General features: G+C 33.3%; 3 protein-coding genes across 3 annotated transcripts; 2 read left to right on the top strand and 1 right to left on the bottom strand.

Moving 5' to 3' along the window:
- Nucleotides 1–1,326: 1,326 nt before the first annotated feature.
- LOC114367562 (3-methyl-2-oxobutanoate hydroxymethyltransferase 1, mitochondrial-like) lies at nucleotides 1,327–5,594 on the bottom strand. The gene is made up of 5 exons (XM_028324759.1): nucleotides 5,050–5,594; nucleotides 3,613–3,819; nucleotides 3,081–3,227; nucleotides 1,951–2,001; nucleotides 1,327–1,865 (listed from the first exon to the last, which is right to left on the bottom strand). Exons 1-5 carry the CDS (start codon nucleotides 5,422–5,424, stop codon nucleotides 1,602–1,604), a joined length of 1,044 nt encoding a protein of 347 aa, XP_028180560.1. The 5' UTR covers nucleotides 5,425–5,594; the 3' UTR covers nucleotides 1,327–1,601.
- A 1,019-nt stretch (nucleotides 5,595–6,613) lies between these two features.
- LOC114425188 (proline iminopeptidase-like) lies at nucleotides 6,614–11,327 on the top strand. Its single transcript, XM_028391994.1, has 10 exons — nucleotides 6,614–6,999; nucleotides 8,197–8,333; nucleotides 8,428–8,601; nucleotides 9,041–9,277; nucleotides 9,372–9,472; nucleotides 9,551–9,623; nucleotides 9,712–9,780; nucleotides 9,859–9,966; nucleotides 10,706–10,831; nucleotides 10,983–11,327. Exons 1-10 carry the CDS (start codon nucleotides 6,657–6,659, stop codon nucleotides 11,175–11,177), a joined length of 1,563 nt encoding a protein of 520 aa, XP_028247795.1. The 5' UTR covers nucleotides 6,614–6,656; the 3' UTR covers nucleotides 11,178–11,327.
- An 831-nt stretch (nucleotides 11,328–12,158) lies between these two features.
- Nucleotides 12,159–16,309, top strand: LOC114425537 (sphingoid long-chain bases kinase 2, mitochondrial-like). The gene is made up of 12 exons (XM_028392482.1): nucleotides 12,159–12,574; nucleotides 13,041–13,117; nucleotides 13,256–13,309; nucleotides 13,394–13,453; nucleotides 13,873–13,950; nucleotides 14,085–14,131; nucleotides 14,239–14,279; nucleotides 14,438–14,522; nucleotides 14,600–14,714; nucleotides 14,817–14,939; nucleotides 15,067–15,167; nucleotides 15,812–16,309. Exons 1-12 carry the CDS (start codon nucleotides 12,436–12,438, stop codon nucleotides 15,939–15,941), a joined length of 1,050 nt encoding a protein of 349 aa, XP_028248283.1. The 5' UTR covers nucleotides 12,159–12,435; the 3' UTR covers nucleotides 15,942–16,309.
- The last annotated feature ends 1,613 nt before the right edge of the window (nucleotides 16,310–17,922 follow it).

Below are 17,922 nucleotides of genomic sequence, written 5' to 3'. Positions count from 1 at the left end.
AATGTTAACAAGTTGATTTTTCACCAATCATTTTACAAATTGTAAACCAAGTGTTGAAGTTGGACAGTGGTACGCCCAATATCATGTCACGAATAAACGATACTTATCCTTCAGGTTTTATTGTAGTTGGAAAAAAAATTGGATAGCATAAATTCGTTTTCTTTTTTAAGCACATGAAACAGAAATACTTGGTTCCCTATTTTAGAAATCAACATGGAACTTCTACTCAATCCATCACTCCATTTGAAAAGCTTGGTGGGAATTACTTTTAAACGGCTTTCAAAATATTGAAATCCAAAGTTATATATGGAATGTTGGGAACTCTGTCGGTAATGGAGCAAAGAATTTACCTAGAACATCATCATCATCATGCCTTTTACCTGCCGGAATTTTATGATTTTTGTAGGACACAGCTTAACAATATAACTGATAAACCAACATACAATTCGTTTAAAAGCCAAATTTGAAGGATACTGGAGTGGAAGAATCCTCAGTTCAAATAATAAACTATATATATTGCAATTAAAAAAGAAAGAAATATACCTTTTTTTTTCTGAAAAAGAAACTAAATCATAAGGGTAAGGTTTTTTAGTGGATTGTTTAATGTTATTACTCAATTAGGGACATCCTATGGTTCAACCTCACAATGTGTCATACCTTGGGAACTTTACAAACTTTAGGAAGGATCTTGTGGTGGGCAAATCCCAACTTTACTAGACAGAACTGTGTCACCAATATTTCACCTTCCACAAGCATCGGTGGTAAAGAATCATGGCCTCAAAAGTTGACCTTACTCAAGCGCACTTAAGAGCACATTAAGATAAGCTTTTAAATGAACACAGCACATTGCAAAATTATACACTCGACCTACATGTAATTGACCTTGGTCTGAAACATGCATTATGTTTGAGTTGGATACATGTGTCTAGGTTCAATATATCATGTAAGTATTATATTGTATGGTTATGTTTATTATGTTCATTGTATAATTATGAAGTCTCTAATGTAATTATGACACACGTTTTCTGGTATGGTTCTGTTTTCTCTCTCTTTCAAGGGACCAAGCTAGCAAATTGTTTTACTAATGGCAATGCAATGTCCTTCCCTGTAATTATTCATCATGAAAGAACGTGTCACTCTCTCTTAAAAAATATGATTTGCAGGATTTGAAGAGATTGAAGAGTTGAAAAGACTTAAGTTGGTAGCACGGTTTTATACTTTTACTGATAGAAACATTTGATAAGCCAGAATTAGAGTACAGCAACACAGTACAAGTTATTCACTTCGTTGATAGAAACTTTGTCGCTTGTTAGCGTCAACTGTATCTTTATTAAATTGTTCACTTCTTGAAAATTAAAGACGATTTTGATCTCTGAAAAATTTGAGATCTATCATATTACTCTTTGAAAGATAAAAATCATCATTTTTTGTTCCTGAAAGATGAAAAAATCAAACAATTTAATCCCATTTTAACGGTAATTCAGTCTCTGAAAAGGATTAAAGTGATCAACTATTTCCCCTTTCAAGGATGAAAATAATGATTTTCATCTTTCAGGACTAATGTGATTGACCTCAATTTTTTTAGGGACTAAAATACTGTTTTAGTCCTTTGTTGACTTTCCTTTACCATTTGATTTGGAAGTATCCATATTTTGAACTGCTTCAACTGCTGCAGATGCTGCCTTGTCCAAACCCAATCTTTGCAATTCATTTATAAAACCATTTGCTTCTGCTTCACAGATTTTATATGGGATATGGAGAGAGCCAGGAAATGAACCATTTATCACATCTTCCTTGTATTCTAATAAGGCTTGTTTGATAACTTTTCCAACACAGGCATACTGTTTACAAAATTTTGGACTAACCTGCAAAAGATGGATTGTCTTGAATTTAGCAAAGAATCCAATAATAAAGGACAGAAAAAAACTAGGTAACATTTTCAAGAAATACTTTAGCATGAGGGTGTTGCAGCATACCAAGCAGATCATGGAAAACTAGCACCTGCATGAACAATGAATTAGAATTTAATTATGACTACACCAAGAATCATTCATAAATAAAAGGGCAGAGATTACGACTAGTTAGCATATGCTATAATATTACTGAGGTGTAAATAATTCATACGAGTACATAACTGAACGAAATTAGTTCACGAAATATACATGTCTAGGTTGGTTATTTATATAAAGGAAGATTTCTTGAAGTTAAACAAGAGGAAAAAGGTTGTTAAATTATTTCTCCTACAATAATTATTGTGACGGTAACAAACATGCTCCATTTAAATAACAAGGTAAAAAAAGAAAAAATGAATTGAAGATCTATCATTTCAAATTACAAGTAGGGATAAATCATCCAAGTGAGTCATTTGCTCATAAAGCAACAATTCATCTCAGTGGCAGAGAGATGATAACAAATTACAGAGATGAAAATCATGTAACTTACGCAAATCCATCCTTCAATAAAACCACACCATATGCTTACAAAATCATCAACTCCCTCAAACACAGAAAAGATCCCCTAGTTCTCAACCCCAAAAGGTGTGAAAATTTCACTACAAATAATAGTTCCTTTAATATTCTCAAATCAATTGAGGGTTGGTCAAATTTGAAAGTGCACACAGTCTACTAGCAATTAGGATCAGCTGAACATCTCCAATTCAATATATATCTACATACATACACATGAAAATGAACAGAGAAAATATGTTATGGATTGACAGTGTAAAATAAATTTTTATCATCATTCAATCACAATTCATTATGTATAATAAATTTATTGACTTTTATGATAATTAATCATATTAAGGATGACTTGTAATTGAAAGATAATATAAAACCATTTTACAAATACATGACCAAAATTCAAATAAAAACATCATGTAATTAACACAACAATTTATCATGAAACACAATTCCCTACTTTGAAGTTGGTGAATGATAAATGCCTCAAGATAAAGCAATAGTCAAGTGTTTTTTAACTACGAAAAAATAGTGGCTCTAGTCTAGGCCACTCCACTCTTAATGAAGTTCTCAAATCTCAAGCATATAATATTAGGTAAAAGGTCAGCATGACCAACTTACCTGGCCACTGCAAAATGGACCAGCCCCAATTCCAATAGTAGGAATCTGAAGTGCTGCTGTAACAGCAGCCGCCACAGGTGCAGGCACACATTCTATAACAACAGAAAAGCACCCAGCTTCCTGAAAAGCCAATGCCATCTCCACAACCTTCATAGACTTATTCCTATTAGGATGACAATAAAATCCTGCAAATGCCAATTAATTAGATATTAAGGCCTAAATATGTTTCTTGTCCTTAAAATTTGGATCATTGTTGTTTTTTATCCCCAAAATTTAAATTTTCTTTTTTTTTTGTCTCTGAATTTAAAAAATTATTCTTTTTAGTTTTTCCAGATTGATTTTTGGCAGTTTAAATATATAATTTTTGGTAGTCTTTGAATATATGAAAGATTAAAAAGAACATTTTTCAAAATTAGGAGATTAAAAAAAACAAATTTAAATTTAAAGGATAAAAAAAATAATAATCTAAATTCGAGAAAATAAAAACATATTTAAGTCATATATATTAATAAAGAGAGTTAATTAGATAGACCTTGATAGCACTAGCAACAGTCCTTCCTTGAGGTCTAAATCCCCCCAAAACACTAATGGCCTGAGGAGTAAGTCCCACATGTCCCATGACTGCTATTCCAGCTTCAACAATGGCCTTTGCTGCAACAACCCTTGAAGTTGACCCTCCTTCAAGCTTTATGGCATCCATGTTCCCTTCCTTTAACATACGTACTGCTGTATCAACTGCCTACAACTTACAATCAAATAGAAAAATTTACAACCACTGCACACACCTGAAAAATCTTTCATACTGAAATACTTGTCCTTGTTTTTCCTAACATTTTGATTGACCCAAGTTCTTGTTCCCTAACATTTTCCTTCATATTTCAATCCTGGTGAGTACTAAGAAGTAACAAAATGATTTTCATAAAATAAAAGAAAAAACATAAATAAATTCTTAACTCCAAAAGAGCACACGAGCATTTTCAACTTCAAGAATATTTCAATTCCCACGCATTACTAGTATATTTTAGAAAGTGTTTTGTTGAATATATATAAGATAGAACTTAGATGTTGCCTTTGATTTTGAAGCATATTTTTAAACAATGTATAATTTTTTTTTATATAAATTGCCAGTATTTTCTGAGAGAATCTTGATTAATTGGCTTATAAGTTGGACTAGTGCGATAAAATTTTATTTTTTTATAATTTTTAAAATACTGTAAAAAAATAATAAATAAATAAAAGATAAAACCAATCATATATAATATTAGATACAGTATTGATTTTTTGCATGCTTATGTATATGTTTTTACACCACCTCCTGTACTTCCTTTTAACGGTAAAAAAAGACAAACAGTGGGATTATGAAAATCCTATATATTTAGCATAAAAGGTGAAGCTTGACCTGAAACACTCTTTTTATACTTTTAAACTTTTTTGAATCTTAGAAAAATTACAAAAAATATAAATAAGAATAAAATTTCTCTTAATAAATATAGTAGCTCTTGGTTCTTGCAACTTTTGAAGAAACTCGACCAAAACTTTGGTTTTATACGTACGAAGACTTTTGAACTACTCAACGTACACGAGATAAGTTAAAGTCCTTCCTCGGGCAACTTCGTTTGTCAACTCAAAACATACCTCATTGGTTAATTAGAGACCAAATTCTATCAATAAAGGTGCCATTTCAGTCCATTTTGTTTAAAGAAAATATTGAAAAAACATCAAAATTGAACAGAAAAAGGAAAATGATTGGAATAATAAATTAATTCTTAGGTACCCAAAGGTAAGACGTTGATAAAGCCAGCCAAATGCAACTTAGAGTCTGGACGTACCGAATCATACATCTCATGGACGTAAAATTATTCATGTTTTCATCCAAGTTTTTCAAAAGGTTTGTTCTTAGCCTCAATATATTGAAAGAATTTTCGCTATTACAGTGGAACCAAATGACAAGGTTAAAATCACGGTATACCTGATTGGAGCTGGATTCATAGGTTCCAAATGGCAAGTCTCCAACGAGAAGAGGCCTCTTGGCGCCACGAGCAACGGCGCGGCAATGAGCAAGCATTTGTTCGAGGGTGATCGGAATGGTGGTGTCGTGTCCATGGATCACCATGGACACAGAGTCTCCGACGTGGCAGACATCTATGCCTGCCACGTCGACATGCACCGCTGAAGGGTAGTCGTGGGTGGAGACCACGGTGATGGGTTCTTGCTTGCGGTGCTTCTGCTTCAATCGGGTCAGCGTCACCTTCTCCGCCGCCACGTTGCACGTGCTGCGGAGGTGGCGCAGACAATGGTTGGTTACAGTGGAAGAAGCTCTTGAAAGTGCTACTAGGAATTGCATTATGGCAAACACAGAATTGGAAATGAGTGATGCTGTGATTTTTTGTGTGAATTTCACTTTTCTGGTATTCGGTGAACAATGGGTGCATATGTTGGTTACGTTATTCGCATGTCAATAATCCAGCCTTTGTTTTTTCGAATGGCCAACAAAGACTTGGTATTTAAAATGGTTAAAGTATATTTATTTTCCGTGTAAAATTGAAAATGTTTTTTGATATACGAATCGTTGCAATTTAACTCAAATAATAATATATTTTAATTTTACATAAATTAAAATATATTTAATTTTTTATAAGGAATAACAACATGCTAAAAATTTTACATACATGGATCAAAACGAATATTTTTTATTTAAAAATTCTCTTTTTATTTTTTCCGCCAACTCCGATTATCCTTCACCACACTCTTCTCTTTGTCGGTGTAATTGACAAAAAGGAAATTGAGAAAATTTTCTTACATCAAATGATCTAACGGAGAGACACACAAACAATGAAACTATGAAAGTATAGATGGGATATATGGAATAAAATCTCAAGCTTGTTGTCGAGGATGCCGTTGCATACCATTGTGTATTTCTAAATACTATTGCATATTAGTTTATCATCCTAATCCATTATCAATATTTTAAAATATAATATTAAAATAGTAAAATAAATAATCTACACATTATAATGCTTAAAATAAATAACTAATATAAAATGTATCTAAAAAATTCCTAAAAATCTATAAAAAAAGAAATGAAAAAACTAAAATAAATTTAATAATATTTAAATAAGAAGTAAAATATAAGAAGCTAAAATGCTACCTAAAATAATGTCTCACAAAAACTACACCATATTAAAATAAATTTATTTACCAAATACGGTTGAATGGTAAAAAATTAAATTAAATAATAATTTTTTTTTGGTAAAATATCATTTGAATGATGGTATGTAAATATCTGATTAATTATATTTAACTCTGATTAAAAAATACTAATTAAAAAAAATTAAGGATACTAAAAATCTTATTTAATTAGAATACTAATTAAAAAAGTATAAAATAACAATTTAATGCAAAAATAAAATCGCATAAACAAGAGTCATTGAGTCACCACTAATAAACGGCTGAGATAACTTTGTTTCTCCGAAACCAAATCATAGCCGTCCTAGCAATTCAGTCAAAGTTAGAAAAAACCGTTCAGATTTTATCCACTCTCGCTTACCCTCACTTCGTCCCACTCGCAACACAACAATGCTGTTACTCCACGCGCCACCACTACCTTTTCTGAGAACATTGCTTCATTTCCCTCTTAATAGTATTCATCATTCTTCTCGCGCTTTCTCCTCACTATCTCACTTCACAAAACCCTTTTCTGTTTCCAATCGTTTCTCCTCACATTCTCGCCGGAGCTCACTCCAAATGAACGGAGAAGGCCTCGCCGCCGACGACTCCTCGCCGGATCACGTCACCAAAGACTGGTACTCCGTGCCGGAGCTCCGGTTGCGCGATCATCGCTTCAAGGTTCCTCTCGATCACTCTCTGGGACCCCATTCTTCTCCCAAGATCACTGTTTTCGCTCGTGAAGTCGTTGCAGGTAACATTAGTCAAAGTCAACTTTTTTTTCAATCGTTTTCCCTTGGTTTGATTGATTGCATTCGTTGTTTCTTCGTTGCCCTTGATTTCCTTTTTGCATGGAGGTTGAGTGATAACGTAAAGTTTTGTTTTTTGGTTTTAATCGTTTTAATTTGTGGGGCAAAAACTGGAATTTTGATGGTGGCTAATGAGTCAATGTGAGAATTGAAGAAAAACCCAGATGGGGTTTTTGTGATAGTGTAATTAGGTTTGGGTTTTTGAATATTTTGTCAATGGGGTATCTGGGGCAGAATTTAATAGTGGCTTTTTGGATTATATAGTAGTTTTGAGTCGTTTATAGGCTGTGTTTGGATTGGTGTAAGAAGATGGAATGGAACGGGTTTAACGTCCATTTTTGGATTGAAAAATAATGAATAGAATATGGAAGGTGTTGGAGCCCTTTAGTGTCATGGTATTGCTTCATTTTTAAAAGGTGGAGGTGTGGAACCTACTTGAGCTTTATAAATTAAAAACAAGGACTTGGGCAGTACCATAAAGTTTTTTGTGTTTGTGTTTGCTTACAATTCCTCAAGATCTCACTTTTCTGCGAGGGATGAGTGTCATTGGAGCAAAAGAGATTGCGTTCCTTTCAAGTGAGAGACAAATAAACTCTTTTTTTACTATGTAATTGGGATGGTGTGCTCGGGAAGAGAACATGAGAGGAAGTTGACATGGATTTATTTGGATAATGAAGAAAGCTTTACATGGCATTACTGGTACTGGTAGAATATGTTACTTACGGGCATTGGGCAATTAATAATCGGTTCCCACAGGTACAGCCATTATGTTTCAGTGAGAAACATGGGTATCTTGTAGGATGCAAATCATACATTTCAATGATTTCATGATTGATTGTTGTGTGTTTTTTTAGTGTTGACCAGAACACTTAGGTATGTTGGCAACTAGAGCAGCATTGCATACCTCATGTCCAGAAGCATAAAGATTTCTTTAATATTCTGTTCATATTGTTTTATGTTTTAATTAGTCAGTCTTCAACAAAATCAATTTGATCCCAGTTTTTTTAATTTATTTTGTAATAAATTTTCAGTTTATATATTGCTTATTGGATGAGTGCTCATGCTTAGTCTTGTACATCACCCATTCATCCCCTTCATCACCTTGGCATGCTTTCCTTCAAAACTCAGTAATTTTGTTGCAGTTGGGAAAGAAGAGAAAAACTTGCCATACTTATTATATTTGCAAGGTGGACCTGGGTTTGAGTGCGGGCGGCCAACTGAATCAGGTGGATGGACTAAAAAAGTCTGTGAAGAATTCCGTCTCATCTTAATGGATCAGGCATGATTTGCTTGGCATTGATGTCATTTATCTTTGTGATATTGTAACAACTTTTTTGTATAATCTGTTCTGTTACTTTTGTACTTTTCTACAGCGAGGAACAGGCTTATCAACTCCGTTGACTGTGTCATCAATGTCACAGTTCAAGTCTGCTGATGAATTAGCTGACTTCTTAAAATATTTCCGAGCGGATAATATAGTAAACGATGCAGAGTTTATTCGAGTACGCCTTGTTCCAGATGCTGGTCCTTGGACAATATTGGGACAGGTATTTGAGTTATTGTTTTTTAGAACCCTGGTGCAGCGGTAAAGTTGTGCCTTGGTGACTTGTTGGTCATGGGTTCGAATCCGGAAACAGCCTCTTTGCATATGCAAGGGTAAGGCTGCGTACAACATCCCTCCCCCATACCTTCGCATAGCGAAGAGCCTCCGGGCAATGGGGTACGAAGTTTTTATAGGTATTCATTTGAGTTGCTGATTTTGATGCCTAACCAGTCTGGCTTTGCAATCTGTAACTTCTTCCTTTCCTTTCTTTGCCCGTCTCCTTGAAATTTAAAATTGATATTTATGAGTCCTGCTGTAGGCATTGTCTTATGCTTTTTTGATTTAGGAGCTTTGGTTAGAATGCCTTTGTACCTTTGAAACCAATATAACCTTGGAATTCCATGCTTGCTTACTCTTCTTCCGTTCTTTTTTAATTGTGATAGAGCTATGGTGGATTTTGTGCAGTCACATATTTGAGTTTTGCACCACAAGGACTGAAGCAAGTCCTTATAACTGGAGGAATTCCTCCGATTGGCAGTGGATGTCCTGCAGATTCAGTGTACAAAGCAGGCTTTGAGCAAGCTATACATCAAAATGAGAAGTACTACAAGAGATTCCCTCAAGATATTAAAATTGTTCAAGAACTTGTTAATTATTTGGCTGAACAAGAAGGAGGAGGGGTGATTATCTGTCTCACATTTTTCTTATTGTTGTTAAACATGAAAATGTGAGCTATGTTCTGTCAAACCCTAATTTGCTTCTCTCTTTGTGCAGGTAGCTCTTCCATCCGGTGGCTTCCTAACTCCAAGAGGGCTGCAGACTCTTGGTCTATCTGGCTTAGGATCCAGAGCTGGTTTCGAAAGCATGCACTATTTGTAATGCATTATTACCTTGTGTGTTTTAGAACTATCTTGAATTAAATTTATTGATTTTTTTTGTACTAACCTTTCTAGGTTTGAGAGTGTATGGGATCCTACTTTAGTTCCGGGAGCACCAAAGAGAATAAGTTACAACTTCCTAAGTTCTGTAAGAAAAATGTTTGCTTTTCCGTGATTATAATCCTGAATTTCAAGTTTCCATCTGAATTTCAAGGGCCAATTTTCATTCTATGCAGTTTGAGAAGTGGTTAAATTTTGATACCAATCCACTCTATGCTCTTCTACATGAATCCATCTATTGTCAGGTAGATTTCTTTTTTGGTTCCTTGTTTATTGATGTTCTATGGTTCTCCTTCAACTCTGGTTGCTCATTCTCTCTGTAGGGTTCTGCTAATAAATGGTCTGCTAATAGTGTAAGGACTGCAGTTGGAGACAAGTTTGATGCAATTAGAGCTGCCAGAGAAAGACTCCCTGTACTTTTTACAGGAGAGGTAGGGTGTAAAGAATATCATTTTTCTTTACTTTGCACAAAGCATCTTAAATTATGCCATAAATATTGCATTAAAGCTATTCAGAGTAACATAGCGGTGCATAGTATAGTATGTCTTTTTTTTATTATTCTTCCACATTTCCTAGTGGAGAGAAACTGGTTCTTGGTTAAAATAAAACAAAATATAAGAATATATAGCTGCCTGTAACCAAATATAGGTCTTATTTAGATAAGCTTCTCAATAAGAACCTATTAGAAAAGAAAAGAAAATAAGAAGGCAAAATGAATTAAGTTTCTCCTATAAGTTAAAACTAGCTCATGCATAAGTTAAAATCTAACTTTTGGAGAAGTTAAATGAGAAAGTTTGTATAAATTAGCTTATGCATAAGTTAATTTTAACTTGTGGGAAAAGTTTAACTCATTTTACCTTCTTATTTTCTTCTCCTATCAATGTTCATTGAGAAATTTATCCAAACAGAGTCGTAGAATTCAGTAACTTGATTGATGTTTGATGTGAATAATTCAAACCTTTTGTACATCTATAATGTTTATCAATATATGCATTCATTTAATGAAAAGATTTGGTTACAATTGGCATGCCATTTGGATATGGAGCATTATGCATGGCATTGCATTTCCCATATAGGTAATTAACCACTAAGTTGAATGCTAATCTGTTTATTTTCTTTTCTTTACTATTTTGAGGAGAAGATGATTACCGTGTTCATTTGCTTTTATAGATGATTTTCCCATGGATGTTTGATGAGATTCATGCATTGAAACCTTTCAAAGAGGCAGCTCATATATTGGCAGAGAAGAAGGACTGGCCCCCACTATATGATGTTCAGGTTCTGAATAACAACAAGGTAGCTTAGTTATCTGTTATACCTACAAAATTCCTAGCAAGACATGAATTATGATTGATACAACCTTAACAATTGAATATGTATATCAAGACAAGATGAAGGTGAGTCTCTTTAAATTTTTCTGTTGTTAACTTTGATCCAATGCTGGCAGGTACCTGTTGCGGCAGCTGTGTACTATGAAGACTTGTACGTGAATTTTAAGCTGGCCATGGAAACAGCTTCTCAAATAGCAGGGATTAGGCCATGGATAACTAATGAGTTCATGCATTCTGGCTTGCGTGATGATGGGAGCAAAGTTATTGATCAATTGTTGGGGATGCTAAATGGAAGGAAACCTCTATTTTGATCACCATTATACGTGTTTGAAAAAACAGTTGAGAAATAAGAAATTGCGTCTAGGATGTGGATGCTATAACTATTAAGTTCTCCCTAAATGTGAAAAATTATATTTGCCATGTGGAATCAAATACACTATACATCTCTTCTTTGCCTCCCACCATGTTTTATGCTCTTGGTTTTGGCTCCTTAGCCTTTGAATTTTGAAGTTTTATTTTCTTCGAAGTTGATAGAATCTTCCATTCTTCATGTTTAAATCGTAACGTTTTGCTTAGATTTCTTGAATGTCAGTGAGGTGTGGCCTTGTTTATGTTATTGATTTCCCAAACAAAGTATCTTATTTTTTAGTCAACGTACATATAAATGCTTTTAGTTGAATTTCGTTGACAAATTATACTATTTATGTATTTTAAGGAAGTAAAAGAGATTTTTTTTTTGTTGGGATGCTAAAAAATGTATTCTCCCGTGATTTTAAAATGTATTCATGATTTTTAATAAAACTCTCTTTTAATTCTTTAACCAATATTTTTTTTAGTTATAACTTACTAATGTAACACATAAATTATTTATTTTAGTAATTAGTTTTTTTTTATAACATTAGTTAAATAATTTAAATTATAATAATAAATAATTAAATTTAAATTATATATTTTATGAAAAATATGATTCAACTTCTAACTTTTTTTTAAAAAAAAATTTCATTCATTTTATTTTATATATTATTTGAATCGAAATGTAGTTAAAGGTTTAGTATATATAATTACTTAAAAAAGCTACATCTATACCAAAAAAAAAACTTTAAAAGTTATATTTCAAATGAATTTTACTTAACTGATAGTAAAAAACAATGAAGTGTATGGAAATTAAATTTTTATAAAATAGAAAGAAATAAAAAATTATTTTTTAAGGTCAAATAAAATATTTTTATACATATTTAATTTATTAACTTTTTTATTTTGACTGAGAATATTTTGACTCTATCTTCTTCTTTCCCTAGAATAACACAAGAACGAGCTCCCCAAAGCGATTTACACAGCAGAAGACACATTTAATAGAGTTAGTTGCGGCGAGGATTAGTACTGAAGCGGAGTGTTGAATAACAGTGATTTTACTGACTCAGAGCGATGCCAATGAAATGACAACAAGTCGCAAAGATGAGTGATATCTTCAGCAGAAGATAGGACCAACAATTCCTTTCTTCGTTTGTTCTTTTCTTTCTTTCCAAATTCCGCATAAGATTGCGTGCCATAGTTATCTCCAACATCATCATGATGATGGCATTGGGAAGAGGAATATATGTTGCTCACAACGTGTGTTTCAGATCAGAGCTTCAACCTATGGCACCCGACCGCATTGGTTCTTCCACTTCTCGCCAAAGGGACCTCGTTTTCGTCGTCAATCCTCTAGGTGCGTTGAGAAAATACAATTTTTTTTTTACTTTTTTCTTGTTTTTGAGCTGAATTATATTGTGGGGTGTTGGAATTTTAGCCACCCGTTACGAAAATGTACTTTTACCTAGTAAAGTAGAATTACCCGTTATTTCTTTGGGGATAAAGTTTAATTTTTTTGGAAACATTGGACCATAATTGGCGCTCAAATCAGTAGAGTTCTCGAATTCAAATTCTAGATATGCAGCAATTTTAAATCCTCGGCTTGAGCAGAATTTCTTTCTCTGATGATTGATGAAGGATAGCTGTGGTGTTTACAAAAAAAAATCAACAGTTAGTTTGAAAAAAAAAAACTTTAGAGGGAATTACGTTTCTGACATGATTTGTATGACTTTACACATGTTAATTGGTGATGTGAGTGCATATGTGAAGTAGTGTCTACTTAAGAATTTATCAAAATTTTGAAACCAGAGCTTGGGTTGCAGGTGCTAATGGGAGGACGGGTAAGGAATGGAGGAAGTTAGTTCCGTATCTACGGTCTCGCCTTGGTAAAGAGTGCAATGTGAGTGGGTCTTGTTACTTCTGTCAGTGCTGTGTTATGAGTGTTTGTCTATTTGTTTTTGAGATGAACTCTGCAAGTTCATTTGCTTTGAGTGTTGTGTTTATTTGCAAGTTCATGATGTTTTTTGTTTTTGGGTAGATTTGTGAATCCATAACGTCAGGTCCTTGTCATGCTATTGACATAACGAGAGAGGTCAGTTTGGAGTGTTTGAGATAAGTTGGTTTTATGTCAATTGCTTCCAATGAGTTGTTAAATCGTTGTCCTTGCACTATGTAGGCTATAAGGGAGGGGGCTGATGCCGTCATTGCTGTTGGAGGTGATGGAACTCTTCATGAGGTGAAGACTGTTTTTTTATTTTTTTATTGTTGGGACTAAAGAATTTTCCAAGGGAATTCTTGAGTAGCATCCACCTTATCAGAAAGGGTTCATGTTCAACCAAGCTTATCTTTATTATGTTTGTTATAAAGAGAAATACTAAGTATACTTAATAATGAAAAGTGTTGTGGAAAGAGTGTATTAGAGAGAATATGTTGCAGTTATTTTCCTTGTTATAAAACACGTTTATTTTTTTGGTATACAATGGGGGCAACAAGGTTAGAACCTAGGACATTGTGCAGATTACCCAGTCTCTTCCACCACTAGGCTGACCCTAGTGGGTATAAAACATATTTATTTGATATCAAGTGAAGTTATTGATGAATTGCAACATTCTTTCTTAATTGTTCTCCTAATGCACCTCAGTTTATTACAAGCAGGTTGTTAATGGGTTTTTCTGGGCTGGAAAACCTGTTGTTAGTCAAGTGAAAGAGTCTACGCATTCAACTGCTCTTGGTGTGAGTACTTGCCACCAGAATGCAATATTCTCAGTTTTTATTTAATGCCTGGCATCTTAGATTCTGTCATCTGTAATACTTATACTGAATGGAATGCTTATTGAAAAATATAACTATGTTCTTGCTTTATACAGCTCATCCCCTTGGGAACTGGTTCTGATTTTGCAAGAACATTTGGGTGGTTAGTTTTTGTTTGTATCTTCATTCTCCTTGTGCATCTTATTTAAATGGAGCTTATTATCTCTAGATAATTGAAGTGAACGGAACCATCTGTTGAGTCTTTTCCAGGAAAAATGATCCCCATGAGGCCATTGAACGTGTTGCTAGAGGTTTTTCCTTTTCCTTTTTCTTAATATAATATATAATTGCTTTATTATTTTATTGTAGCTGTGTAATAGCTCAAGCATGTTGATGCTGGCCTCAAATATTATGTTTCCATATGTTCTTTTAGTTTGTCTCATTACGTTCTAATTTAGGTCTTCTTTAGGGTTGAGATCAAGGATAGATGTTGGTGTTATCACAGGAGAGAGTTGTGATCATCATTACTTCATAAATGTCGCTGACATTCATTTGTAAGGCTAAATTGGAAATTTCAGAATAAGTGTAACACATGGATCATATCTAAAGCATGCTTGACCGAATTTTACAGGAGCGCAAAGGCAGGTTTTTATGCTTCTAGGTACAAGAGATTTGGCAACCTGTGCTATATCATTGGTGCATTGCAAGCCTTCATCGGGCATCAAAACCAGGATCTGAGAATCAGGGTTAGTGTTAGTAGTTTGAGGTCCTGTATAATTTTAGTTTTTTCATGGTCTATGTTTGTGCACCAGAAGTGTCATGCTAGTTTTATAACATGAAAAATGCAGCTCAATGATGGTCCGTGGGAGACATGTCCTCAAGTGACAGCCCTTTGCATTGGAAATGCAAAATACTTTGGTGGTGGCATGAAAATTACACCAAATGCTGATCCTTTCAGCAGAAATTTAGAGGTGTAATACCTTTCTGTAAAATGTCAGATGAAAATTATCATCTATTTTGACTATACTGGCTAAACCTCATCCTAAATCCTGGTCATCTTTTTTTTATAAAGTTCATTTTTTTCCATAAATTTTGCAGGTTGTGACTCTTCAGAACTTCAAGTGGTATGATTTTGTCTTGAAATTACATAAGCTATATAGTGGGACACATCTCTCAGTTAAAAATGTATCTGATAGAAGGTATAATCTTTTCCAAAGAAGTCAATCTACCATTCTTAATGTTACCTTCCATTTCTACTTTCTAATTCTTGATGTTAAATATCAATTAATAAATTTAGATGACTAATGAAATTTGATTACATGGTTTTCTCAAATCTGAACATGACAGAGATATTGAATATTGTTAGTGTAAGGTCAATTATCTTCTTTTCAAATTACCTGGTTAACTATGATCCTAATTATATAAGTGGTTGTCAAAACCTACTCACTATCCTTAATAACCTGCTTTTATTGTAATGATGCAAAAACAAAAACCTTATCCCATTAGTGAGGTCGGCTACATGAATTGCACAACGTCGGTAGGAAATATGTTGTGAATGATCCATGTTTGGTATATCAACAAGTTTAAGTTTGCTGCAATTCAGACAAAAAATTGTCTTGGATTTATTAATCTGTATAATTGTTTTAGTTGGATATAACTTTGTGTGTGGATGTGCCTTAACTGTACTAAATTACAACTAACAAAAAATGTGGAGGTAAGTACCTAGCAACAGGATTTTGTAGCGACCTTCAACAATTTACCATGTGCTAACTTTTTCAGCTCATGGAAGCTTAGGATTGTGCCATTGTGGTGGTACTCATCCAGATTGTTCTTTATATTGTAGTGTACTTTCTATTGAGGTGGAGGACATCTCAGGCAAGGGTGGTATTTATATTCAATCTGACGGGGAGCATTTGGGGTTCCTTCCAAAAAAGATTAGTGTTGTGCCTGCTGGTATTGAGATGATATTGTGATTTAACTGGAGAATGACAGAATCTGTGAAATAGAGATGATGCTGTTCATGCCTGTAATTTGGCAGATTTAGTAGAAGAAGGACGAGTTTGTTTTAAGTGTGTAGGCATCGGAGTAGGCTTCTTACATCTTTTGCTGTGGCCTGAGGGAGAGTAATTGCAATTTTGAATCAGCAATATGTTGTCATATAATTTATTTTCTAACTGTAAAAACATTTTACATGTCATCAATATTTTACAGTTATAGAATGTAAAATAAAGGTATAAATTAGAAAATCAATCAAGTTTATCATGTCATCAATATTTTGTATACTTTTCATTTGTATGACAATGTCAATTACTACCTCTTGTAGTATAGTTTTTTTACTTCAGATCTGATATTGCAGGAAAGTGATCATTCGGTTTAGAAAACTTTAGAACCAGTTCAATGTCAATACTATAAAACAGTGTATCAATTCTATTTTTTTTTTTTAAATTACTTGAAGAAACATGATTTTGAAGTGGAAAAATCACAAACAGAAATTTCTCTGAACATATTGAGCCTTCAAAGCAATGGGCTTTATAAGCTGGTTAGCATGGTATAACTCTGAATCTGAACTTCTGGACATTGCTTCCTATGTTTTAAAATCTAATGGGGATGCTCATTAGAGGGATCTTGAACTTGATGAAGATGGGTCAGGCTGAGGGTCCAGAGCTGTCGATCATGCTACAGTTATGGATTTTTCCTCATCATTTCCAATTCCTTGATATTGTTATATGGATGCTCTAACAGCTTTGGAACCTAGCTTTTTAGGTCTCCTTAATTAGCTTTTTTGAAGATGAAAATTCCTTGCTTAGAGCTGGAAATCTCAATCCCATGGAAATATTTTAACTTCTCCAAGCCCTTCATTTCAAAATGGTTGCTTGTTGGTCCTACAAATTTTGTTTTTCAGCTTATCATCACTTGAATTCGAAATCACTATTTAAACAAGAGTAATCCAGTGCAACATATCCATAGTAACTAAATGGTATCAAAGTCGGTGGTCTAATACCATGATATTATACATTTGAGCAAATGCGTGCCTTTGCAAATATATTAGGTTACTTGAGAGCACTTAGGAATTTCAGCTGTCTAACCGCGAACTTTCCACCTCCACAAGCTATTCCTTTTTGCTTATTCTAGCAAGGTATCTCAACATGGCATTATCTTTGTTTTCCTTCCCAAAAAGCAAAACAAAAGTATTACACTTACTCGTCTCTTATTTTAAAATGGTCACTTTTTTTCATTTTTTAAAGAAAAATATATGTTGTATTTGAAATCATTTTAATACAAATTAGTCTTTTACATGATATTTTTTCTATCACAGTGATTGTAGACATGATTAATAGTTAGTTTTAAGTATTTATCAATTTCGTAACCTTATAAGATGCAATAAAGATTTTAGATGATGTTATGAAACTAATAATAGAGATATATTGAAAACTTCATTCTACATTCTAAAATAATAAAATCAACAATAACTGAAGTTAAACTTAGTTATTGGTGACACTAATAACTCTAATAATTGTATGAAGGACAAATATTCTAAGGAGGCATTCATAATTATTCACTTCTGTTAAGAAAATTATTTATATTAAAGAAGATCAAAGTGTAACTCATATTCTTCTTTTAAGAAAGAGAAATGTAATTTAAGCATATACGAATGGAGGAAAGAATTAAAAATTTACTCAACGAAAAAAAAAAGATAGCACATGTTCAACATCACCTAATTCACATATTTTTCTTTCGTGAAATTCATTGAGACTTTTGGTGTAATTGATAATCAGTTCTCATATTAAAAAGTTAAAAATGATTTTTATTGAAAATAATTAATAAATTTATATGTTTGATATAAAAAATACTTTTTTATAATACTTTTTATTTTTAATTTTATAACAATAATCTGAAAAACCGATGTTGACAAAACCCTAGAATATGAATCGCACAAAAATTACTAGGGCACAT

Source organism: Glycine soja, chromosome 9 (genome assembly GCF_004193775.1).
Source record: "Glycine soja cultivar W05 chromosome 9, ASM419377v2, whole genome shotgun sequence".
In the NCBI taxonomy this organism is placed as follows: domain Eukaryota; kingdom Viridiplantae; phylum Streptophyta; class Magnoliopsida; order Fabales; family Fabaceae; genus Glycine; species Glycine soja.
This window is presented reverse-complemented; position numbering and strand designations above follow the sequence as displayed.